This window comes from Rana temporaria, chromosome 2, assembly GCF_905171775.1.
Source record: "Rana temporaria chromosome 2, aRanTem1.1, whole genome shotgun sequence".
Taxonomy (NCBI): Eukaryota; Metazoa; Chordata; class Amphibia; order Anura; family Ranidae; genus Rana; species Rana temporaria.
This window is the reverse complement of record NC_053490.1, coordinates 231,255,258-231,283,250: the sequence shown is the minus strand read 5'-3', so window position 1 is coordinate 231,283,250 and position 27,993 is coordinate 231,255,258. Positions and strand designations below refer to the sequence as shown.

The window sequence follows — 27,993 nt, the reverse complement described above, 5'->3', positions numbered from 1 at the left end:
GCGGCACTTTCACCAACACCCTAATGTGACAATAGGCTTTTGTCATGGAAGGAGCCCCTTTTAGACAAGCTCTAGTGAGGCTGTAGCTTGAACAACAGAAGAAGCAGAGGGTCTGTTAAATGCAGAAACCTTGCAAGGTGTACTGGACTGACAACTACTGATCTCCAGTGGTCTCCTCTCCAGCACCAGGCTTTTTTTTTGGGCTACCTTGTTTTCCCCCACTGGGACAGACAGGTCTTGATGCGTTGGACTACTGTGGCGCCAAGACTAGGCTTTCCTGGACGATTCAATAAAAGCTCTTTCTGGCTCCTCCTGCTTACACAGATTCTTGTGGAACCTGTAGTTCAGAAAGCTGGCTAGGTCGATGCATGTTCCCCATGACTAAGCTCCAGGGGGCAGAACAAAACACTTTGGGGAAATGGCCTGGTTGGAGTCCAGGCTGAGGTTGCCACTCCACTCACCCTGTCATAATGTCATTGAATGTGCATCACTAGGAGACTCCCTTTCTTCTTTTGAACCACTACAGGGGCCAGGACGGACTCCATCCCCTGCTTGCACGCCTAGCAGCAGTCACGGAGGCAGGCACCTGTTTACATATCCCCTGTGTATCGAACCTGAGCGGCACACATCCAGAGCTAATGAGTCACAGTAGGTCAATGCATTGGTGCCGCCTTGAACTACAACACTCAGGGTTCCAGGCGTGCCACATTGATGTCTATGAGTTCACTGGACTTGGATCTCTCTGGCCAGAGGAGTGTTGTGCAGTTCAATGTTAGCAACACAAAAGGGGGGAATAAATAAAGAGCGATGTCTAATTCTCCATATTGTTGTAGTCCAATATCTTGCTACAGTACGATTTTCACAGACAGTCAGCAACACCACATCCTGGCATCACATATTTTGGATGTTTAATCGACTGTATACCTTTTATGTTTAGCTTGGATTAAAGGGGTTTTAAAGGTAAAAAAAAAAATCAGTAAATAGCTTCCTTTACCTTAGTGCAGTCCTCCTTCACTTACCTCATCCTTCGATTTTGCTTTTAAATGTCCTTATTTCTTCTGAGAAATCCTCACTTCCTGTTCTTCTGTCTGTAACTACACACAGTAATGCGACACTTTCTCCCTGGTGTGGAGAAAGTCTCTTGAGGGGGCGAGAAGGAGTGTCAGGATGCCCACTAACACACAGCTCCTTACCCTATCTGCAAGTAGAGAGCGTCCTGACCCTCCTGCTCACCCCCTCCCCCCTCAAGATGCTTTCTCCACACCAGGGAGAAAGAGTTGCATTACTGTATGTAGTTACAGACAGAATAACAGGAAGTGAGGATTTCTCAGAAGAAATAAGGACATTTAAAAGCAAAATCGAAGGATGAGGTAAGTGAAGGAGGACTGCACTAAGGTAAAGGAAGCTATTTACGGATTTGTTTTTACCTTTACAACCCCTTTAAAGTGGATGTAAACCCCCCCAATTTTTTTTTTAATTAAGACTCATATCTGTTACAGCAGAGGATTTTCATTTCATCTGTGCCCAGTCTTGCCACGAAGAGTTAATCCAGCTCTGAGCAATCCTTTTATCTTTTTTCAATAGGATAAAAACAGACACACAGAGAAAAAGATGTCTTCCCCCTTGCTGTGACTGACAGGTGATTTTATTATCTCATGCAGGAGTATAAGAGAGGCATTCTGTGTACTTCACATCCCTCCTCCATTCTTCACCGGCTGTCCCAGGATTGGCTGCTCCACACCTCAGCAAGATTGAGCACGCTGAAGTCATGTGGTGATTTTCTTGGGTTTTGACTGGATGTTAGTGATCATTGGGCATAATCCACGACACCAGCAGAAGTTCAGTGTAAGAAATAGGGGTGCAACAGATCGATCCGATCCGTGAGTTTTTTGATCCGTTGCACCCCTAGTAAGAAATATTGATGCCTGGCCAAGGGGAGTGTAGAGGTGGGTGGGAAGCCTACTGACATCACGACTCTGCCCACCGAGCCCTGGACAACTGACCCGCCCACAGAATCCAGAGTTTTGCATGGCTCCAAACAGCTAAAGGGGAGATATTTGACAGGTAAGGATACATGCAGGAGGCGTGTATATCCTTATGGATCAGCACTATGGAAGTAATTTAGAAATTATGCAAGTATGTTTACATCCACTTTAACCACTTAAGGACAGAGCCTCGGTTTGATATTTGGTGTTTACAAGTTTAAAACAGGCCTGTAATTATGCTGTGTGCTCTGGACAATGGTCTGAGCAGGCCTGTAGTGCTCTGGATGTTTGTCTCAGGCAGGTCTGAGGGATGGCCTGTAATGCACAGTGCCCTGGATGCTGGTGATCAGAGGTGGACTGTTGTAATGCTGTATAGTGCTGCATGGTGGTCTCAAGTCTGAGGGATGGCCTGTAATGCACAGTGCCCTGGATGCCACTGCCAGTGGTCAGAGGAGGCCTGTAATGCTGCACAGTGCCTAATTGTGGTCGTCTGAGGGATGGCCTGTAATGCACAGTGCCCTGGATGCCACTGCCAGTGGTCAGAGGACGAGGAGGCCTGTACTGTTTCACAGTGCTGGATGGTAGTCAGAGGAGGCCTGTAATGCTGCACAGTGCTCATACCTCCCAACAGTCCCGTATTCCACGGGACTGTCCCCAAAATTTTATGTAAGTCCCGGGTTCTCCCGAATGTGAGCTAATGTCCCGGAGCCCACTGCTGGAACAATTGCTCTACTCCGTGGTATATTCAGGGAGGATTCCTGCATTCCTGTGCTTTCTGCTTCTCCCCCTCTCCTTCATTCTTCTCAGTCATTGGTTACCAGGACCGCCGGTGTCCTGGCAACCAATGATGTGCTTTGCAGGCAGTTGTGTAAGTCGGAGGAAGCCAGGGTCAGAAAATAGTCCCGCTCTGTCCCGAGCCACATGTCCTGATGAATGACTCCTCCTTGAAGATGCTCTATGATTACCTCCTGGCAGGTGCATCTTTAACCGGTTAACGACCGACTCATGAACATATACATTGGCAGAATGGCATGGCTGGGCAAAGTGACGTATATATACATCACTTTAAATTCCCCTCCGTAACCGTGCCCGCGGGATCCGAGGACTCGATGTCCGCCGGTGTCCCGCGATCGGGTCACAGAGCTGCAGAACAGGGAGAGGCTAGTGTAAACAAGCATCTATCTGTTCTGCCTAGTGAAACTGACACTGATCGTCTGCTCCCTCTCATCGGGAGCAGCGATCAGTGACGTGTACTCGTAGCCACGCCCCTAACAGTTAGAATCACTCCCTAGGACACACTTAACCCCTTCCTAGCCCCCTAGTGGTTAACCCCTTTACTGTTAGTCACATTTATACAATAATCCGTGCATTTTATAGCACTGATCACTGTATAAATGTGAATGGTCCCAAAATAGCGTCAAAAGTGGGAGCCACAACACACGACCGCGCAATTGTCAGTTAGAGCGACGCAGTGCCGAATCGCAAAAAGTGGAACGGTCATTTGCCAGCCAAATGGTCCGGGGCTGAAGTGGTTAATCAGCAGCCCCCTAATATGAACAGCAGCCCTCACCCAGCAGGTCCTCGGTAGTGGGGCTGACTGCTTTATCGGCTCTCCTTGTTGGTCACCTGATCCTCGCAACACAATCCCTGCTCCAGTCTAGCACAGTTCCATCCGCCCTGGCTCTCCCCTTCCTCTCTGGTTCTATGAGCAGCTCTGTGTCTTTCCCAATGGCGGTTTCTCTCCTCACTGCTGACAGTCCCGGCTCTTTCCACCTCTCTGGCAAAGAGGTGCAGGCAGCAACATCCAGCGACATGTTTTACACATGTAAGTCAACAATTGCTTTATTAAAATTACCTTTTGGATGTAACTATTGTGTTATTGATCATTTTTGACAGCCACTACCGACAGGCTAAGAAGCAGTATGTGTGTGTGTATATCATGTTGTATGGGTCTTTATGTGTCTACATGGGAGTGTGTATATATGTGTGTATGAAGTTGCATGGGTCTGTATGTGAGTGTGTGTGAGAATGTCTGTGTGTCTTTCTGTATGTGTTGAGCTGTCAAATAATAAATAATGTGAGCTCACTATAAATGTATTAAATGCATAAATACATATAGTAATATACTGTAACTACTACCATAAACAATAAATACATTTAAAGTACAAAATTCATATAAAGGGAAGTGTAAGACCCCCCGTACACACGACAGAACATGTCTGCTGAAACTGGTCCGCGGACCGGTTTCAGCAGACATGTTTGGCCGTGTGTAGGCACGAGCAGACCATTTTCGGGCGGATCGGACAGGTTTCCAGCGGACAACTATTTCCTGGACTTGCTTTAAAACAGTCCGCTGGAAACCTGTCTGCCCGGACATGTACGGTCGTCTGTACAGACCTACCGTACATGTCCGAGCGCCCGCCGTCCCTCGCATGCCTCGAATGACTTTCACGCATGCGTGGAAGCATTTAAAAGGCAGGCCTGCCCACGTCACCGCCGCGTCGACGGCGCGGACACGCCCCGCGTATTGTTTACGCGCGGACTTCTGTTCGATGGTGTGTACAGCCATCGAACAGAAGTCCCCGGGCAGACATGTCCGATGAAAACGGTCCGTGGACCGGTTTCATCGGACATGTCTGCTCGTGAGTACAAGGCCTAATATAAAAATAAATCAATAAATAAGTGATTTGGAAAGCTCATAAAAAATAAAGAAATGCAAATAGGTGATTGAAGTTCATGAAAATTTTTAGATAATAAAAGAACCAAGTGCAGTACTGCATGAAACAAACATGCTCTAATTGTGCACCTTGCAACAATCACAGTGATCCCGTACCTCCAATCCTCACCACCACGCACACCACCAAAGGAGTATATTGAAGTCTCATCCCGGAAGCATAGACCTCTGTAACAGAAGGTCTGACAGCACTTTAGGGAGAAATCCCTTCTGGGATGGATCACCGCTCAGTTGTAGTCAGCCAACTAAAGCAGTCTATAATGTCACCACTCCTTATATCACCAACATACACCAAGCCCAATTCTGCAATAGATCAATCCATAAACCCACATATGAAAAGAAGGGGATCGCTCATGGTGCAGTATGTTAAAAGTAGGTTTATTTAAAACAAGACCTATACTCATATGTTACAGTATTGATGTCATCCTACCTGCCGGGACACTGAATGCAGTATACACAAAATACTTTGTTGTTGTTTTTTTTATGTGAGTATATGACTTAGAAGAAGGGGGCACAGTGACCAGGAAAGGGGGTGGAGGGGGCAGATAACACCTTCTAGCATAAATCTTCAGCATATCCAAAGACTGGGTTTTGTTTAACCATGCCTTTTAAAGCACCTCCGGCCTTTTTGCTGCGCAAATGTTAGTTCATAAGGGTAAACGTCCCTGCCTCACATTTTCATCCTGTTTTCGTTAGTTAACTAAAACGGATTTGATTTTCGTCATAGTTTTCTTCAGTGGACAAAAATGTGCTGTACTTTTCGTTTCGTTTCGTTTTCGTCGCTGTAAAAATGCTACTGAGGAAAAGTTTGACGAAAACTTTTTCATTGACAAAATTAACACTGGCAGGAATGCACTGCAATATACTGCATTAAACCTGCAATAATGCACTAAAATATACTGTGTTAAACCTGCAATAACGCACTGCAATATACTGCAGTAAACATGAAATAATGCACTGAAATATACTGCGGTAAACCTGCAATAACCCACTGAAAAATACTGCAGTAAACTTGCAGTAACGCACTGAAATATATTGCAGGAAACCTGCCAAAATAAAATGACACTGAAGTAAAAATGAACGGTCACATTACCACACTGAAATATGCTGCAGCAAACGTGCAATAACGCACTGAAATATACAGTGTTAAATGTGCAGTAACACACTACAATATACTGTGGTACACCTGCAATAATACACTGAAATATACTATGTTAATAGGGCACTAACGCACTGCAATATACTGCGGTAAACGTGCAATAACGCACTGAAATATACTGCGTTAAATGTGCACTAATGCACTGCAATATACTACAGTGAACCTGCAGTAACGCACGGAAATATACTGCATTAAACGTGCAGTAACGCACTGCAAGATACTGCAGTAAACGTGCAATAAAGCACTGAAATATACTACTTTAAATGTGCAGTAACGTGCTGCAATATACTGCGGTAAGCCTGCAATAACGCACTGAAATATACTGCGTTAAATGTGCACTGCAATATACTGCGGTAAACATGTAATAACGCACTGAAATATACTGCATAAATGTGCAGCAGTGCACCGCAATATACTGCGTTAAAAGTGAAGTACCACACTGCAATATACTGTGGTAAACCTGCAATAATACACAAAAATATTCTGCGTTAAGCGTGCATTAACATACAGTGGGGATCGAAAGTTTGGGCACCCCAGGTAAAAATTTGTATAAATGTGCATAACGAAGCCAAGGAAAGATGGAAAAATCTCCAAAAGGCATCAAATTACAGATTAGACATTCTTATAATATGTCAAAAAAAGTTAGATTTTATTTCCATCATTTACACTTTCAAAATTACAGAAAACCAAAAAATGGCGTCTTCAAAAGTTTGGGCACCCTGCAGAGTTAATATCTTGTACTGCCCCCTTTGGCAAGTATCACAGCTTGTAAACGCTTTTTGTAGCCAGAAAAGAGTCTTTCAATTCTTGTTTGAGGTATCTTTGCCCATTCTTCCTTACAAAAGTTTTCCAGTTCTTTGAGATTTCTGGTCTGTCTGTCACGCACTGCTCTTTTAAGGTCTATCCATAGATTTTCAATTATGTTGAGGTCAGGAGATTGTGAAGGCCATGACAAAACCTTCAGTTTACGCCTCTTGATGTAATCCCCCGTGGATTTTGAGGTGTGTTTAGGATCATTATCCATTTGTAGAAGCCACCCTCTCTTTAACTTCAGCTTTTTCACAGATGGCATCAAGTTACCATATAAAATGTGCTGAAATTTTATTGAATCCATTTTTCTTCTACTTGTAAAATGTTCCCTGTGCCACTGGCTGCAATACAACCCCAAAGCATGATTGATCCACCCCCATGCTTAACAGTTGGACAGAGGTTATTTTCATTAAATTCTGTGCCCTTTCTTCTCCAAACGTGCTCATTCCGGCCAAAAATTTCAACCTCATCGGTCCACGGAACTTGTTTCCAAAATGCATCAGGCTTGTCTATATGTTTATTTGCAAAGTTCAAACGCTGATTTTTGTGGTGAGGACATAGAAGAGGTTTTCTTTTGATGACTCTTCCATGAAGACCATGGGCTGGATTCAGCAAGAATTTAAAGCGGAGTTTCGGCCACAATTTCACTTTTTAAATTTAAATACTCCTGTAATACACAAGCTTAATGTATTCTAGTAAAGTTAGTCTGTAAACTAAGGTCCGTTTTGTTAGGTTGTTACATCATTTAGACACTTTATAAAATAGAAATTGACTGGGGCCATCTTAAGTGTGGGCATCATGAAGCCAGACTGTATGACTTCCTGGATTTCAGCCTTGTAGATCTCGCACATGCTCAGTGCTGCACAAGCAGTGTAATGGACCGTACAGGTGCTGAAACCTGATCTGAAACCTAAGTCACATGATTCTTCGAGAATGGGGAGTGCACAGACTCCTGGAAAGTTACACCCACTACATTCCCAGGAGTCTGTGCGGTGTAGGTTAGGAAGCTTAAGCACCTAGTTGCAGGAAGAGGGAAGATTAACTATTCTGCCTAGCAACAACACTTTGGGTGGAACTCCACTTTAAATTCAAAGCTGCGCCGGCGTATCTTTTTTCTGTATTCAGAAAGCAAGATACGCCGAAATTAGGCTAAGATCCGACTGGCGTAAGTCTCTCACGTCATCGTATCTTAGGGTGCATATTTACGCTGGCCACTAGGTGGCGCTTCTGTCGTTTTCGGGGTAGAATATGCAAATGACCTAGATACGCTGATTCACAAACGTGCGTGCGGCCGGCGAAATTTTTTTTTTACGTCATTTGCGTAAGGCTTTTCTGGCGTAACGTTGCTCCTGCTTCTATGAGGCGTATGCAGTGTTAAGTATGGACGTCGTTCCTGCGTCGAATTTTGAATTTTTTACGTTGTTTGCGTAAGTCGTTCGCGAATAGGGCTGGACCTAATTTACGTTTACGTCGAAACCAATACGTCCTTGCGGCGTACTTTGGAGCAATGCACACTGAGATATGTACACGGACGGCAAATGCGCCGTTCGTAAAAACGTCAATCACGTCGGGTCACCACCCATTTACATAAAACACGCCCCCCTCATCCTCATTTGAATTAGGCGCGCTTACGCCGGCCCCATTTACGCTACGCCGCCGTAACTTAGGAGGCAAGTGCTTTGTGAATACAGCACTTGCCTCACTTACTTACGGCGGCATAGCGTAAATACGATACACTACGGCGCCGTAACAATGCGCGATTCTACCTGAATCTAGCCCCATATTTGTATCTCTTTATAGTGGAATAGTGTACCACAACTCCAGTGTCTGCCAGATCTTTCTGGAGGGATTGTGCATTCAAACGTGGGTTTTCTCACAATCCTGCGAGCTGTTCTGTTCTGAAATTTTTCTTGGTCTTCCAGATCTTGCTTTAACTTCCACTGTTCCTGATGACTGCCATTTCTTAATTACATTCCGAACAGAGGATATTGACATCTGAAAACGCTTTGCTATCTTCTTATAGCCTTCTCCAGCTTTGTGAGCGTTAACTATTTTCAGTTTCAGTTTTCTAGACAACTGCTTAGAAGAACCCATGGTGCTGATTGTTGGGGCAAGGTCAGATGAGTCTGGGCATTTAAAACCTTTGAGATTGACATCACCTGGTCTTCCCAGACGATGATTGAGAACAATCCATGACACTGGCGGGTCTCAGCTTTGCAAAAGGGGCAGTGCATGCTATAAATTCTGCAGGGTGCCCAAACTTTTGCAGATGCCATTTTTTTGTTTTCTGTAATTTAGAAAGTGTAAATGATGGAAATAAAATCTATGGCCCAGATTCACGTAGAATCGCGGAGGCGTAACATATCGTAGATACGTTACACCGCCGCAAGTTTTCATCGCAAGTGCCTGATTCACAAAGCACTTGCGAGAAAACTTACGCTGGCGGCCTCCGGCGTAAGCCCGCATAATTCAAAGGGGCGTGTGCCATTTAAATTAGGCGCGCTCCCACGCTGGACCTACTGCGCATGCTCCGTTTTGAAATTCCCGCCGTGCTTTGCGAGAAGTGACGTCATTTTTTCGAATGGCGACGTGCATAGCGTACTTCCGTATTCCCGGACGTCTTACGCAAGAAGGAAAATTTTTAAATTTAGACGCGGGAACGACGGCCATACTTTATACAGCACATACGTGTGCTGTGTAAAGTTAGGGCACCAAAAACGACTACTAACTTTGCGACGGGAAACTAGACTAGCAGCGACGTAGCGAACGCGAAAAACCGTTGTGGATCGCCGTAACTACTAATTTGCATACCCGACGCTGGTTTACGGCGCAAACTCCCCCCAGCGGCGGCCGCGGTATTGCATCCTAAGATCCGACAGTGTAAAACAATTACACCTGTCGGATCTAAGGGCTATCAATGCGTAACTGATTCTATGAATCAGTCGCATAGATACTCTGAGAGATACGACGGAGTATCTGAGATACTCTGTCGTATCTGAGATACTCCGTCGTATCTCTGCTGTGAATCTGGCCCTAACTTTTTTTGACATTTTATAAGAATGTCTAATCTGTAATTTGATGCCTTTTGGAGATTTTTCCATCTTTCCTTGGCTTTGTTATGCACATTAATACAAATTTTTACCTGGGGTGCCCAAACTTTCGATCCCCACTGTACTGCAATGTACTGATGTAAACCTGCAATAAAGCACTGAAATATACTACGTTAAATGTGCACTGCAATATACTGCGGTAAACGTGCAATATCACATTACAATATACTGTGGTAAACATGCAATAACTCACTGAAATATACTGCGTTAAATGTGCAGGAACGCACTGCAATATACTGCGGTAAACAAGCACCAACTCACTGAAATATACTACATTAAACATGCTCTAACATACTGCAATATACTGCTGTAACCCTACGATAACACACTGAAATATACTGCATTAATAGTGCAGTACCACACTGCAATATGCTGCGGTAAACATGCAATGACGCACTGAATTATACTGCGTTAAAGGTCCACTAACACACTGCAACAACGCTCTGAAATATACTGCGTTACCATGAACTAACGCGCTGTAATCTACTGCGGTAAACCTGCAATAACGCACTGAAATATAATGCGTTAAATCTCCAGTAACACACTGCAATATACTGTGGTAAGCTTGCAATAACGCACAGAGATATACTGCGTTAAACATGCAGTAACGCACTACAATATACTGCGGTAAATGTGCAATAACGCACTGAAACAATACTGTGGTAAATCTGCAAAAATGCTCTGCAATCAAATAAAGACTAAAATTTAAAAAAAAAATTGTGGTACATGTACATAGTACAAAATCTTCCCAGAGTTCCTCTATCCAGACGAAAGCAAACTCTCAGCTACAAGCATATTCCTATTTATCAGGACAGGGAGGAAAACCAGGCTAAAAGTAGAGCAATTAACAAGTATTACACATGGATAGATACCAGGAAAAACCTTCAGTTGGCATGTGGACACTCAGGATCAGGTGGAAGTGGGAATTACATTGTTCTGTTGTTGTGTGTCAAAATGAATGGCACTGCATTGCACCAACACATGCAGGGCCGGACTTACCATTGGCCTTGACTGGGCTCAAGCCCAGGGGCCCCACCCAATAGGGGGCCCTCTTTAAAAAAAAAAAAAAAAAAAAAATTTTTTTTTTTTTTTTTTTTTTTTTTAGGGGTCCGGAGGTCCCCAGGGGCCCGGAGGCCCCCAGGGCCCCGGACGGCAACCCCCCTTTTTTTTATTTATTTTTTGTAAAAAAATGTTTTTTTTTATATATTTTTTATTTTTATATATATAATATTATATATATATATATATATATATATATATATATATATATTTTTTTTTTTTTATTATTATTATTAAAGGGCCCAGGGGTCTCCAGGGCCCCCGGATGGCAACCCACCTTTTTTATTTTTTTATAAAAAAAATTACATTTTTTTTATATATATATATATATATATTTTTTTTTTTTTTATTAAAGGGCTCAGAGGTCCCCAGGGCCCCATGTGGCAACCCCCCCTTTTTTATTTTTTTTATAAATGTTTATTTTTTTATTTTTGTTTATTTTTTTATTTTTTATTAAAAGGCCCAGAGGTTCCCAGGGGCCCAGAGGTCCCCAGGGCCCCCGGGTTTGGCAACCTCCCTTTTTTTATGTATTTTTTATAAATGTTTTTTTTTTATTATTAAAGGGCCCAGAGGTTTATTTTTTCTTTTTATTAAAAGGCCCAGAGGTCCCCAGGGCCCCGGATGGCTACATATATTTATATATATTTGTTTTCTTCTTTATTTCTTCTTTTTTTTGTAAAGGCCCCCCCGCTTCTCAATTTGCGGCAGCCCCCACGCTTCTCAATTTCAGGCGGCAGCACCCCCACCCCCCTAGGTTCTCTGCTTCAGGGGGCCCATGCCTTAAGCTGTGCAAGGGGCCCCAAAATTCCTGATGGCGGCCCTGCACATACCTCCCAACACGCACGGATTCTGTGGGACTTTCCCGCACAGACAGCTTCTTCCCGCAGTCCCGCGAAAGGGTTAATTTTCCCGCACTGCAAGAGGAGGCAGCACGGAAGCAGGAGGAACCGGAGTGGTGTGTGGAGGACTGTGGCTGCTGAAGGGAAGATAGCCGACAGCCGGGCTAATGACAGTCTGTGGCCCCGGCTGTTGGCACAGGTGAGAGGCACTCCCCCCCTCAACAACTGCAAAATCCCCCCCCGCTCAACAACTTTAATGCGCTTCCCCCCGCTCAACAACTTCAATTCGCCCCCCCCCCGCTCAACATCTTCGATCCCCCCCAATTCTCGGCTCCAGGGGGCCCCTTCAACACTCAAGCCCAGGGGCCCCCACCACCCTAAGTCCTGCCCTGAACACATGTAATGAGTATTGCCATCAGTGGTGGCTGGTGGTACATTTTTTTGGGGGGGCAAACAAACACCTGCCACCCCCCCCACACTGTTCGGTCATCGCTGGCTCATCTGCCCACCAGCCCCGCACTTACCCCATCTAGGACACGACAGCTTCGGCTCCTTCCTGTGTCTCCTCCTCGGTGGCTTCACAGCAGCTTCCTCTGCATTTCCTCCTCCTCTCGGGTTTCTCCTCGGCAGCCAATACGGTCGCTTCTCCTCTTAGAAAATCAGGTCTTAAGACACGCTTCCTGATTGGCCGGGAGGAGAATCAGGAAGACAAATGCAAATATTAAGTTGTTTTTGGCACACAACTGGGTGGGCTCAGGGCGCAGTGCTCTGCGCCCCGAGCCCACCCATTTTTGAAGCCAGTTAGAGCCTCAGGATCTACTTGTGCTTCCAAAAAAAAAACATTGAAATCAATGCGTCCGGTGTCCTGCATGTAGATTAGGGGCCGGATGCATTGATTAGGGGGGCTCTGCCCCTGCGTACCTTATGGACTGGCCACCACTGATTACTATAATTGTTGCATTATGGCAGGGCAATAATGTGACTGGGCCTTAAATATTGACTTATTTATGGTGCCTTCTGAACTTTATACCAGACAACACTGGGCAGCAGCACTCAGGTGAATATGTCAAAGAGATTATGGTCTTTGAAGATAAAAAATAGTGGGTGTTTGATATGCCCCTCGATTTATATTACACATGTGTCCCTATGTTGTTGCCTACATATATTTTAAATATCTGATGTTGACATAAAAATAAAACAAACCTCCCCAAAAAAAAACTTTTTTTTTACCAGCATCTAACCACTGGCTAATGATTATTGCCCGCTTTAGCATTTATTTGTTCTTGTCATCTGGGAATTGCTATTGCACAAACTGCTGCGACACTGAATGAACAATAAACAAGTTTAATTAGGTGTAAAATGCTCTTCCTATCAATGGGCTGTCTCTTTACAACTTGACAGGCTCTGCTAAAGAGCTTACCAGTGCAGATTAAGCCTTCTCTCCCATCTGTTAAGGAGTTGTCACTCGCCATTTAGCTGCCAGTCTAAACTAAGTTGGAAGACTGTTTTTTTTATATTTTGTACAATATTTTTTATCTTTATTCATACTTAGCCTTCATATAATTTTACCTTCATGGTAAAATAACAATACATTTATTGTTTTTGTTTCTTCTGTAACTATAGTGAGAAGAATGCTTAATTTTTTTTGGAAAATACTTTTGGGATTTTTCTTTGTGACGATATTGGAAGGACAGCTACAAACTTTAACAGGTAATGTTTGGATTTATAACAAAAACCTACCTATGGCAAGATATTGCATCGAACAAGTTATTTTATTATCAATTTAAATATTTATTTAGAATTGTTCTTTTTTTATGTTGTATCATACTACATGTATGTATATTTTATTTGCCAAAAATAGGGATGTATTTAATATAAATTGTGTTTACACTATTAATGATAGCACAGTACTTTATAGTCTAAATTTTTTACTAGTTCTCAACTACTTTTCACTAACTTGTCATGTAAACCTTTTGTCTTATGAATCCATAACCTCAATTAGGATGTTGTCTCCAAATGCTGATAACGTTGCCAGTTGGCATGGTATACTTTCAACAAATTTCTGCATTACTTATGTGAGCTTTACTTTAAAAAAGTTGTTAGATATAAAAGTACAAAATTAAAATATTGAAGTGTCCATTGAAAACCATTTGAATTTTTTTTTACATTCTCTTTTTTTGCTGTAAAGGACTCATCAAAAAAAACATGGATATAACATGGAAATCAAATAATTTCTGCTGCCAACATGATAACATATATACTGTATTTATTGGCGTATAACACTTACTTTTTTACCCTAAAAATAGAGGGTAAACTGTGCCTGCGTGTTATACGCAGGGGGCTGTGGATTTTTTTTTTCCTGAAACTTCCCACTTAAAGTTAGGGTGCGTGTTATACGCCTGTGCGTGTTATACGCCGATAAATACGGTAACTATGAAGTTTAAAAAGCCTTTCAAGCAGTAAAACGAAGAGGTTCCTCTTCTATATATTGTTCTCTTAGGCCGCGTACACATGATCGGTTAAACCGATGAGAATGGTCTGATGGACCGTTTTCATCGGTCCAAACCGATCGTGTGTGGGCGCCATCGGTTATTTAACCATCGGTTAAAAAAAGCCAACTTGTTTTAAATTTAACCGATGGATTCCTAACCGATGGGAAAAAAACGACCGTTAGTAGGCACAACCATCGGTTAAAAATCCACGCTTGCTCAGAATCAAGTCGACGCATGCTTGGAAGCATTGAACTTCGTTTTTTCAGCATGTCGTTGTGTTTTACGTCACCGTGTTCTGACACAATCGTTTTTTTAACCGAGGGTGTGTAGGCGTGACGGACCATCAGTCAGCTTCATCGGTTAACCGATGAAACCGGTCCATCGGTCCGTTCTCATCAGATGAACCGGTCGTGTGTACAGGGCTTTATAAATATGGCGCACCTCTGCATTACTAAAGCTAGTGAGACATGAAACCATTGCTGGTATTGGTAAGAGTTGTTTGCATTTATCTGTTGCATAATGGCAATACTACTATAAGCTATAGATCAGTTTGTGTGTGACTTTTGGTAAAAATGTTAAATCAATCAGAAACTGCAATGGCAGAAAGTTTGTAGAGTGGATTGAGTGAGTCTGCAATAATTTTAGGTGCTATATTATTGTATAGAAGATTTTAGCGAGTCATTGCTCAATACTAAAAGAGAGGATTTTAATGACATTCATAGGTAAATATGTAAAAATGTCTGAAATTTTTAATTTCACATTTACATAAGTGAGAATGTATATGAACTTAGTCCAAAAGGAATGACATAATTGTATAATCACAAGGCACTTTTGGCCATAAGAACATGGAACTTGCCTGGCTAGAGAATAAAACCTTAGAAAGGGAGTAACTGGTGTTGCCTCCAACAGCTAGGACATCCTGAATCTATTGGTTAACTTGTCCTACAGACCTACAATAATTAAGAAGAGGAGGTGTTGGTTGGCCGCATATCACTTTTCCACTCTTTAATTCACTCACAGGGTTTAATTATTTATTTTTAGGTACATTGGTTCTTTAAAGGGCAGCTTTTTGAAGAACAACAACACAATGATAATAATATTCAGCCAAACAGAACCAAAGAAACATGCTTATGTTATTAATTAAAATTTGGCACACTGTGTGAATTCAGAGGAAAGTGGCCAAAAATGCTGAACTCGTATTCCTTTGTCATACAGTCTCTAATAGACGGGTAAAGCATATTTAAAAATTCCTGACTCAGGCTGTTCTATCAATGGACCTTTTCCCCTAATATTACACAGTGAAAGAGAGTTTACTAGTGCATATTCATGACAGTTAGCGCAGTAAGTAATTTGACTGGTTACTTTAGATTATTTCCAATTAATACATCTGAGCAGCAATCTGGAAGTCTGGATTGTTAGTGGAACATGAGGACTAGGAGACCAAAGCATCGAGAACATCGAGGGGTCTCTGATAGAACTAATGCATTCTGAAACTTGCTGGTACATAACAATTTTGGTCTAGTATTAGCCTTTTAATTAAGTTAAGTTGTGTGTTATAAATAATAAATGCTTTTAGAGAGAGTATATTTAATTTAGGAAATAGTATGCAGGCATTTTTAAGCTTGAGCAAGTTTTATATATGTCTGCAACAGAATGTTGATTATTCTGATAATCTGACAAGTGACAATTGACATATTAAAGCATTTTTTTCTTCTTTTTGCACATTCATCTTCTATTTGATTTCGTTTTAAAGCAAAGCTGTCAGAAAGGAAATATGAGTGCTTCCCCTGCTGACATTTTTTTTTAAAAGCTGAGCTCCAGGCAAACAACTAAATACACAATGGAACACATGTAAGGAGCTGATTTACCTGCCAAATAATTTGTCCTGTGCATTAACTTTTACGTTTACACAGTTTTTCCATACAGCACAGCTCTATCTAATAGGGCAGGAGACTTGATTTGTTTTTCTCTACCGCTGTCAATTAGCCTCAAGTTGCCCTCAACCCCCCAACTTGTGACTAGACAGTGAAAGCAGAAGCAGCTGACTGATGAGCTCATCTCTCTATCACACAGCTCTCTCCTCCTACCAGCACGTCCAGCACGTTCCATCAACACATAAACATATGACTGCTTGGGCTTTCTTTTCCAGTCTAAGCTCTGCTGTAAAATGAACAGTAAGAAACTGATACTGGGTCAAATTCAGGTGCTTTACACTGCTTGCATTTACAAAATACATTTAATAATTTAGTGACCAACACAGGGCTGCATTAATTTATGTCTTCTATACCTGCCGGTTCGAAACTAACGTCATACTATAAACTTAGCTATTTCCCTCTTCCCTGATATTCTATAACCTAAGCCAACACTAAAGCCCCGTACACACGATCGGACCTTTGTCCGACCAAAATCACATCGGAATTCCGACGGAATTCCATCGGAGCAAAAGGGAACATGTTCTCTATCTAAACTCCGATGGAATTCATTGGAATTTCCGATAGAATTACTCCAAGTCAGTCAGTCTGACTTTTTTCATCGGAAATTCCGATCGTGTGTACAGGGCTTAAGACTGCCAGGAAGTGCGGAAATACTTATAATCGTGTTACTGGTAATTCACTGCTCCAAGGCCTGAGCCACAACTGGGGGAAGATAAATGAGCTGGCAGAAGTACTGAATAGAAGATCAGGCAAAGTCAGCCAAAGAATGCCTCTGCCAACACACAGATCTAAGTTTCAGATCAGACCCAGAAGCAGAGATCCACTAGTAAGCAGACAATCAAAGCTCCTAAAATTTATTTCTGCAGCTCCCATGGCTGTTAATGCCTATATCGAAGGTCAGCTTGGGAAAGGGAAATATCTACTGTGTATTTTCAATTTTACTTTAGATCTACTTTAAAGGTGCAAGACTGTCATGCTCATTCTTCCTTCATTGCTGAGTAATGGTCAGGAGCTTAGAAAGTAGCAAAGCTTTGATCAGAAAGACAACCCCAAGTCAGTAGTACCACCTCTGAAATCTTTATGGTCCCATTAGACCCGTGCTTCCCGTTATCCATACAATATCCTAAGTTGTTAAATAACTTTCTCTAGATGTTACATGAAGATCTATAACCATTTTTGACAAATATATAAAAATGTGTCCTGTGGTAGAGCAAGTGGTAATCTAAATTTTATTTCTCTACCACTACTGGTAAATATTGGTTGTATTGTATAATTTTTTTTCATTTAAGATTTACTTTACAGGTTTGAGGAGTTCATGATTTCCATTTTTGCCCCATCTTGTTGCAGATTCGGGAACACTTTCTGATGGTATTGTATATAGAGGACTTACAGACGTGCAGCATGAGCTGGAAGAAGGGAGTGGATTATTGCCAGAAAGCAATCCACCTATTGCTGAATCAGAAAGCCAACACTACAGGGGTTTCCTGAAGAGAAAAAAGAGGGCCATTTTATTTCCTAGTGGAGTCAAAGTGTGCCCTGAAGAAACATTTGATCAGGCCCTTGTCAATCATATGAATTTTTTTAAGCTTAGAGGTAAGCTACTTGTGTTCAATACAACAGAAATGTACAGAATCAAATGCTATTTTATAAAGACAGTTATAAAAAAAAAAAGCATGTCAAGTATGATTATTATAGTTCTGCAGTGAAATAGGTTGTGTATCAGGCAAGTTTCCAAAGCTCCAATGTATTAGTGACAGATAGCATTAATCAGCACTACAGGGATCTTTAGGGAGATTAATTCTGATGATGAACTCTGTATTAGGCGTATACCTTCTGTGGTTAGCTTCCATAAATAGCACCTGACACTGTCTAAACAAAATACTACTACTAAATATTAACGTAACTGTCATACATGTCAGACAGTTATACATGCGTAATACGTAATTAGTAAAAAAGTGAGTATGTGGTATTTCACTGAATGTCAGCCATAACTGTCTACTGTAACACACTGTAAATTGTCAATTTATTTTTTTTTTTGCTTAAGTATAGCATGTTCTTGAAGCACATGTGATATAATACAGTCTTTACGAAAATGTTTAAATATAATAGAAGGGACACACATTCTGGTGTTAAGTTCTAGGTTTTGCTAGAAATTAGGTCAATCCTTATAGTGTTTCTGTGTTGAAGACACAAGGTTAGCATGTGGGATTTTTGTTTGTTTGTGGGAGTTGGAGGTATGGCAAGGAAGAAAGGGGAAAAAGTGAGAAGGAAAAAGAGGGAACTCCAGGAAAGAGCTTCCCTCTGATTGTCCCTTGCCTGAGGTCCAGTCAGCAGAAATGTAAGCCAGGAGTTTCTTTGAATATCTGATTAAGTCCTAGTAATACGCTCAGGATGTGTTGCAAGAAGGGTTTCCTGTGTGAAACGGAAATAATTCCAGTAAAACCAGGTGCAAATAAATTTGTCTTCCCTATGAGTCAGTGGCAGTAAGACCTTCCATATGATTGATCTCATTAACTACTGAAATCCAGAGGCCTAAAGAAGGAGGTTCAGTACTCTACTTCTACTTCAGTGGTATGCATGATCTCGCTTTGTTGATAAGGTGAATGAGCGGGGATTTTTTTGTGCTGAGTCTTGGGTAGCACAGTCATGTATAGGAAAAGGGCCGTGGGGTCGTCCATGAGTACTATTCCTGTGAGTTTTTTGATTAGTCTTTGGATTTCTACCCAAAATGAATGCAGAAGTAGACATTTCCAACAAATGTGTATTAGAGTTCCCCTAGAGCCATTGTTGTTGGAGAGAAGGTAACAAACCCATCAGTGGTTCCTACTGGCAAAGGCACCTATTGGAATGGGTATTATGGTATGTCTAGGGATGAATTGAAGTCATTGTATTTTATGAACATCAAGATACTTTATTTAACAAAAAACATGTTTTGTGGCTTGAACTGGCCACTTTCTCAGTTTAAAGGTGACACACAGATGTCTATAGATACAATTACATAACTTCACCTTTATACTGAGGAAGTGGCGAGCTTAAGTTACAAAATGTATCTTTGGTGAAATAAAGTAACTTAATGTTTGTAAAATACGATGACTTAAATTCATCTCTAGACACACCAAAATGCACATGCCGATGGGCAGCTCTGCTGTACATCACCCTCCCAAAAACTGATTGACACGTAACCTTCCATGGAAACAAGTGGAGAATACCCCTGTCCCTGCCCAGAATAGTTAGTCACTCTTGATATAGAAACTTAACCATAAAACGCTACAGCGCTAACAGTGTGCCCATCCTGTAGTTGTAAGTTGTCATATAACAGATGATAGATTATTAAAGGGGAAGGGAAAAAAGTGCCAAACCGGCATAGTGTAGCAGAATTTATTAAGTAAAACAAAATATAAAACAAATTGCACCCACAAGCGGGTGAGAAGGAAAGAGAGAATGACAGGTCGCAGTGGATTTGTAGTCTGGTAGTAAGCTGGGAACTGTGTGATTGTCCATTCATCAGACTGATGAAAGAGGTGTGGCTAGCTTCGGAAACGCATTCCTATTGGCTCACACAGCGGATGAACTGACATCTCCTCTTACTACTCCTGCTGGACACATCGTCTCTGGGGGGGACATCCGATTTCTGGATCTACCATCAGGGCCACACAGGTAGCCCGACACCAGTCTCCCTGCATGGATTCCAGGCTCATCCCGCTCCCTACAATGCCGGCTTTCTTCTCCACCACAGACAATTACACAGATCCCAGCTTACTACCGGACTACAAATCCTCTGCGACCTGTCATCCTCTCTCTCCCCTCACCCACTTGTGAGTGCCATTTGTTTTATATTGTATTCTACTTAAGAAAATTGTGCTACACTATGCCAATTTGGCCCTTTCTTCCCTTCCCCCTAGTCCCTCTTGATGTCTAGGGGGCCCCTGTCCTAGGTCCCAGTAGGGACTTCAAGCTAATCTCCAGCTTTAGTTTCAGTTTAAATAGTTTGTTTGGGCCAAGCTGACCCAAAGGAACTTGTTCCTTCAACCAACATGTGTGGCCCACTGGGTATGCTGTATTAACTGTATGTAGTTCAGGCTACATACGATATACAACACAGTGCTCTGGGTACGGGACTACACCTTCCTGCCTCACACCCAGAACAAAATAGTGTCGGTTTGAGTGGTGCTCAGCCATTCATGGCAGCTTTGTATTCTATCAATGAATTCAAAACTCCCTCTGATTGGCTCAGAGTCAGAGATTGTGACATCAAAATTGGTAATGTCTGATCTTCATGACTTGCCAGTGCTTTAACGTAAATCATGAATAGCGAACAATTTGCGGTGTTTGAGGGGCAAATTTGAAAGCTGCGGAACACCCTTTAAAAGTCTATGGGAGAAATCAAAAGTTCTAATTTTAAAGGCATAAAAAGTGTTTGGGGACCTGGGTCCTGCCCCTGGGTACATGTATCAATGCAAAAAAAGTTTTAAAAAGCAGTTATTTTAATCATGCTTAAATTGAAACAATAAAAGTGAAATATTCCTTTAAATTTCGTACCTGGGGGTGTCTTTAGTATGCCTGTAAAGTTGCATATTTGTACCGTGTTTAGAACAGTCCCTGCAGCAAAATGACATTTCTAAAGGAAAAAAAGTAATTTAAAATGACTCGCGGCTGTAATGAATCTGCAATACAGATAAAATTCATTGAAAAAAGCAGCTTGTGTTCCCCCCAGTCCATTATCAGGCCCTTTGGGTCTGGTATGAATATTAAGGGAAACCCTAAACCAAAATTTAAAAAAAATTGCATGGAGGTCCCCCCAAATTCCATACCAGGCCCTTCAGGTCTGGTATGGATATTAAGGGGAACCCTGTGCCAAAAAAAAAAAAAATGGTGTAGGGGGCCTCCCAAAAATCCATACCAGACCCTTATCCGAGCATGCAACCTGGAAGGCCGCAGGAAAAGAGGGGGGGGGGGCGGGGGAGCCCCCCCCTCCTGAACCATGCCAGACCACATGTCCTCAACATGGGGAAGATGCTCACCTTCTCCCCATGTTGATGGGGACAAGTGCCTCATTCCCACAACCCTTGCCCGGTGGTTGTGGGGGTCTGCGGGCAGAGGGCTTATCGGAATCTGGAAGCCCCCTTTAACAAGGGGACCTCCAGATCACGGCCCTCGCCTATGTGAATTGGTAGCGGGGTACATTGTACCCCTACCATTTCACAAAAAAAAGTGTAAAAAAGACAAGAGCCAGCTTGGGACAAGTCCTTTATGAAAAAAAAATTATTTCCAGTGATGTAGATCCATTTAGAGTGGAAAAAAAGTGCCAAAACAACAGCTCTGTCTCCATGGGCTGCTCCCGCCGACTGACGCTACTCCCGCAGTGACAGCTGTTATATAGCTGAGGGCGAGGTCACCCGGTGACGTGTACGATTGACCCCGCCCCCTCTGACACCACTGGGTTTTCCCTGTGGCGTCAGAGGGGACAGGATCACCTGTATACATCACTGGGTGGCGCTGCGGCATTCCCCCATGTCGTCAGAGGGAGGCAGGGTTGCATGCTCAGATAAGGGTCTGGTATGGATTCTGAGGGGGACCCCTACGCTATTTTTTTAAAAACAATTGGCGCAGGGTTCCCCTTAATATCCATACCAGACCTGAAGGCCCTGGTATGGAATTTGGGGGACCCCCACGGAATTTTTTTTTATAAGTTTTGGTTCCGTTCTTTTTTTTAATGAATTTTATCTGTATTGCAGGGACCCGACAATTCATTACAGCCGCGATCAGTTTTAAATGACTTTTTTTCCTTTAGAAATGCAATTTTGCTGCAGGGACTGGAAAATCGACACTTTACTGGCATACTATAGACACCCCCCAGGTACGAAAATTAAAGGAATATTTCATGCCGGGTAACCCCTGTGTACGTCACCAGATGGCCCTGCGGCATTTCCCCGTGTCGTCAGAGGGAGGCAGGGTCACCTGTACATGTCACCGGGTGGCCCCGCCCTCAGCTATATAACAGCTGTCACGGCGGGAGTAGCGTCATACAGCGGGAGCCGCCCATGAAGGCATAGCTGTTGTTGCATCGCTTTGGGGTGGGGGGGTGCAGAGCCCTCCTTCCCAAAGCACCCATCTCCCATGTTGAGGGCATGTGGTCTGGTATGGTTCAGGAGGGGGGCACCCTCTTTTCCTGCGGCCTGCCAGGTGGCCTGCTTGGATAAAGGTCTGGTATGGATTTTTGGGGGACCACTACGCCATTTTTGTTATTTAGGTGCAAAGTTCCCCTTAAAATCCATACCAGACCTGAAGGCCCTGGTATGGAATTTGGGGGACCCCCACGCAATTTTTTATTAAAGTTTTGGTTACGGTTTTTTTTCAATGAATTTTATCTGTATTGCCGGGACCTGACAATTCATTACAGCCGTGATCAGTTTTAAATTACTTTTTTTCCTTTAGAAATTTTCTAAACACTAGAAAAATTAGACACTTTACTGGCATACTATAGACACCCCCCAGGTATGAAATTTAAAGGAATATTTACTTTTATTGTTTAACTTTAAGCATCATTAAAATCACTGCTTCCGAAAAAAATTCCATTTTAAGAAAATTTGCATTGATACATGTCCCCTGGGGCAGGACCCAGATCCCCAAATACTTATTATGACAATACCATGCATTTAAGCCTTTAAAATTAGCACTTTTGATTTTTCATGGTCGTGTCCCGTAGACTTTAACGGTATTCGCGTGTTCGAACAAATTTTTTGCCTGTTCGCATGTTAGGCCTCGTACAGACGAGGGGTTGTCCGATGGAAATGGTCCGCCGGACTGTTTCCATCGGACATTTCTCCTCCGGATTTAGATCCGATGGCTGTACACAGCATCGGATCAAAATCCGCGCAGAAAACATCCGCGGTGACGTATCCGCGCCATCGCCGCGACAATGACGCGGCGACGTGCGTGCCGCTGGAAGGTAAATACTTCCATGCATGCTTCAAATCATTCCGACGCATGCGAGGGATGGGGATCGGACGGACTTATCCGGTGAGTCTGTACAGACGACCGGATAAGTCCGCCGGACAGGATTCCAGCGGATAGATTTTGTAACATGCTACAAAATTTTTATCCGCTGGAATTCCGTCGGCTGGATTTTTATCCGCCGAAAATTGTCCGCTCGGGCCTACACACGACCGGATCTATCCGCTGGAACTGATCCGTGGATAAATCCCAGCGGATAGATCCGGTCGTGTGTACGGGGCCTTATGATGCGAACCGAACCGAGGGGTGTTCGGCTCATCACTAGTGACCACAAATGAATTTCTAACGTTTAGAAGAGACGGGTCATGGATAATGTTTTGTCATGGTATCTTTATTTTGGCGAGGAGGTTATAATGCTACATGGTGGTTTTTGCTGTCTGGTCTTAGTTGCGCATGAGAACTTTTTGCGTGTGAGAGTAAGCCTATTTCTGAAATTTGTTGCTTGCAAGTTCAAATATGTATTTTTTGCTAGAAAATTACTTAGAACCCCCATATATTATATATGTTTTTTAAGCAGAGAATCTAGGGAATAAAATGGTGATTGTTGCAATATTTTATGTCACACTGTATTTGTGCAGCAGCCTTTCAAATGCAATTCTTTAGGAAAAAATACACTTTCATGAATTAAAAAAAACTAAACAGTAAAGTTAGTTAAATTTTTTTGTATAATGTGAAAGATGATGTTACGCCAAGTAAATAGATACCCAACATGTCATTCTTTAATATTGCGAACACTTGTGGAATGGTGACAAGCTAAGGTACCTAAAAATCTCCATAGGCAGCGCTTTAAAAAATAATGATGATTACCAGGTTAGATTTACAGAGGAGGTCTAGTGCTAGAATTATTGCTCTCGCTCTGACGATCACGGTGATATCTCACATGTGTGATTTGAACACCATTTACATATGCAGGCGCGACTAACGTGTGCGTTTTCTTTTCTGCACAAGATCGTGGGGGCGGGGGCGCTTTACATTTTTTTTTTGTTACTCTAAAAAAAATGTGATCACTTTTATTGCTGTCACAAAGAATGTAAACATCCCCCGTGACAGTAATAAGTGGTGACAGGTACTCTTTATGGAGGGATGAGGGGTCTAAAAGACCCCACATCCCTCCTTTACACTTCAAAGTATTCAGATCGCCAAAAACTGTGATTCTGAATACTGTCACTTTTTTTAAAACTGCGCCATTGACAGCTGAGTTAACCGGAAGTGACCTAGAGACGTTGCGTCCATGTTTACAGAGAGAAGACTGGAATGAAGCCGTTTCCGGCTTCGTGCCAGTCTCTCTCTAGCCGGCGGAAGTGCCGGATCGCGGGCGGGTCTCCCAGGGGGACGGGAGGCCTGGTAAGAGCAGCGTAAAGCGGTGGATCGTGGGAATGTCCCCTCTCGCTCCTCCGGTATAACAGCCAAGCGGCTTTTAGCCACACCGGTTGTTATCCCTGAAGAGCCAACCGCCTGCTCTAAAAAACGCTACCAAGAGGATGCCTGCAACTGCAGGCATCATCCTGGTATAACCCCTGAAAGCCGAGGCCGCATGTATGCAAACGCTCTGCGGGAAGGGGGTATGGTGCAGTCCTTTAGGGGTTTTAAATAAAGAATAGCACCCAACTGGGACTATGTGAACAGTGCTCTGCCCATGAAGGGCAAAGCAACAAGTTTATTTTATTCCTGGCCCCAACACTTTAATTTTTCTCCCATTCTGACTTGTTCGATTGTAGGAGGAAATAAAAAAAAAGTCATGTGCAAGCTCTAAAATGTGTTGTGGAGCCTGCAAATGGCTGAAGACTGTCTTGCCCATGTCACAGCATTGGGTGCCTCTGTAGCTGCTAACCAAGCACCAGTACTGAACTACAGGCAAATGGCTTAAAATGGATGTAAACTCTCACATATACCCAGTGAAGTGAATAGCCTCAGATTATACACAGAGATGAAACTAATCTCCCTGTGTAAGTTTAACATGTATATTTGCTGTCTCCAGCTGTATATATCCTTTAGAAAGTGCTCTTCATGTTACAGATTTTCTCTTCCTGTTCACACACCGCCACTCCACATTCTCAAAGGAAGAAAGGAATGTGCAGAGCTGTGCTCTGAGATGGCAAGCTTTCTGCTTTTATATCAACTTCCCACGACACAACCTTCAGTTAAGAAATACAACTAGGTCATATACACTAAGAAAAGGAGTTCAAAGTAAAGAGAGAAAAAATAATATGGCTGACATGAAAAAGTGAAGAAAGGGGTTTGTAAATGGAAGACATTAAGCCTGGAGTTTGTATAGAGGTGGGTCTAGGTCAGTGGTTCCCAAGCTCAGTCCTCAAGTATCCCCAACAGGACAATTTGTGAGTGTTTCCCCTAGATAACATAGCTGTCAAGAATACAAAGCCATTGGCATTAATATAAAGCACCTGTGAAAGCTGAAGGAAACCCTGAAAACATGTTGGGGTACTTGAGGTCTACATTTGGCAATCACTGGTCGAGGGGCTGGGAATAAATTATAACATTAGAAGGGTTTAATCATCATGCTGAGGTTGAGAATACTCCACCTAAATTTGGTATGTTATCAAAAATGATCCCTGACCATTGTATATTTTCGACCCTTTTTATTTATTAGAATTTTCAGTAAATATATGTATAATTAAGATCCTTTCCTTCTGAGGTATAAGAAACGTGTTATTTGATCTACCATGGTTTTAAATGTTCTTTTATCATACAATTTCAAGATTGTTTAACACAAAACTTCTTTAAGAGTTCATTAAGGGTTGCTATTTGAAGATTTGACATCTGTATCTCCATGGGAGTAGTGTCGGCTGCTGATATGTTTATGTTTCCTAGAATCTGGCTGGGTTAGTGTCTTTTGTTGTCAAGGAGGAGGCAGCCTTAGTAACATCTACTGTACTGTATGTTTCCACCGAGGCGGTGGCCAATCCAAACATAATGATGAGAAGCATATCACCAGCTCTGTACTTCTGAAGAAGTTGTAAGATGCAACGTGTAGGGCAGAGCTACATGTGATGCAAACAAACTGGGTGGAGTTGTAGATTAACTCTTGTTGAATGAATGAATGAATGAATGAAAAAACGTATATAGCGCGGCACATGCGAACTGAATCGCCTCTGGGCGCTTGATGTTTCGTGTCTCATGACATCAAAAGAGCAGAGTTTTAATCTGTCTTCTAAAAGTCAGGTGGTTTTCCTCCAACCGAACGCTGGTTGGTAAAGCGTTCCATAGTCTCGGACCTTGAAAAGCAAACCTTCTTTCTCCTTTGGACTTGTATTTGGTTTTTGGCACCTTGACCAGATTTTGGTCAGTGGATCGCAGAACGCGATTAGAATTGTGAGGTTCTATCTTGTCGCAAAGATATTGCGGAGCCTTCCCATTGTTGATGCAGATCCAGTGCACAGACTTGCAAGTGTACAGCTTTTGAGCTTTTATAGATGTCTGCAACACGGAAAGCATTATGTATTTTCTTGTGTTCTACCTCTAAAGATAACCATACCTGGAATGAGCTGTTACCCCTGATCCAATATTTAAATAGCAGTGGGCAATGTGCTATAAAACCTTATTTGCACTATAAGGTCCATGTAAGAAGACAAGTTCTAGCCTATTTCTGTGTGAAGTGGGACACAGAGGTCTTTTTAAAATGGCACTTTAGCACGTGTGCGTGTGGCTTTGTTGCCCCGCAATCTGATGTAAGAACAGATTATAGAGTATTTATTTTTTCGCATTATACAGGTATTTGAAATTGTGAATAGACTTGTTAATGCACTAATTATCTATTTTATTATACTGAAATTAATTTCACTAATGTATTGTTTTCTTTGTTCAGCACTTAAGTTATATGTTTATATTCACACATGTTGTTATATACATTGCTTATTCTGTCATTATTTTAGGTGAATAACTCATTAAATGTGTTGTCAGCTATTTAGAGGGTGTGTGTGGGTATTAGGAGCATGGAAGAATCTCTGTGTGTCTTTTGATTCTTTAGTTTATGTTGTGTTTTTGTGTGCTAATAAGTAGTTCTATGTAAGTGCTCCAGATGTTGGTTCTTTGCAGCTCTACACTCCAATCTGTCTTCCAGGATGCTTTTGATTTACAATGTCCAGAACAAACCACTTTATCATTAACCAAACAACCAAATGACCAAACCAAACCAAAAGGTGGTCCCCTTGGAACCCTTGAACCACCTTAGCATTCTGATTTTTTTTCCAAATATATATATTTTTTGGTTCTAACACACACATTTGGGTGCTTTCTTTTATACAGCTAAAACAATTAAAACCTGACTGAGGTTTCCACCCTATTAAAATCAACAACAAAACAAAAAAAGTCTATAGTTTATTCGTTTTTACGCTGATGTTTTAAATCTTTTATTATGCATGTAAAATATTTTTTTTTACAATAATATAAATATCCATCCATATCACTGGTTTTGCAGAATGTTATGAGTTTTTTAGAGAGAGATTAGTAGGTGACTGAGGGGGAGATGCTTCCTCAGAAGAAATTCTGTCCATCTGTCTCGCTCTAAAGCTCCTGCCCTGCCTGTTAAAGTGGGTTGGGGAACTTCCTTTGCATCATAATATGAGCTGGATATTCCTCATAGACTATCCTGACCTACCACTACATACTGTTACTGACTAACCTGCCACTACCTACTGCTCCCTAACTGCCCTGCCACTAAATACTGCTTACTGCACCGACCATCCTGCCATTAAATACTGCTTACTGACTGCCAAATACTTGCATACTGCTCACTGACTGCCTGCCACTACATACTGCCCTATCCTGCCACTACATGCTGTTTGCTGACCATCCTGACTCTACCTACTGCTGACTAGCTGACTGCTCCACCACTATATA

General features: G+C 42.3%; 1 protein-coding gene across 1 annotated transcript in view; it reads left to right on the top strand.

The window, feature by feature from the left end:
• The first annotated feature begins 13,013 nt into the window (after positions 1–13,013).
• The window catches only part of IMPG2 (interphotoreceptor matrix proteoglycan 2), a 97,969-nt gene continuing 82,989 nt past the window's right edge, over positions 13,014–27,993 (top strand). Inside the window, exons 1-2 of the mRNA XM_040336602.1 lie at positions 13,014–13,406; positions 17,470–17,715. Of these exons, the coding sequence (XP_040192536.1) occupies positions 13,328–13,406; positions 17,470–17,715 (325 nt within the window). The 5' untranslated portion in view covers positions 13,014–13,327. The remainder of the gene's footprint in view (positions 13,407–17,469; positions 17,716–27,993) is intronic.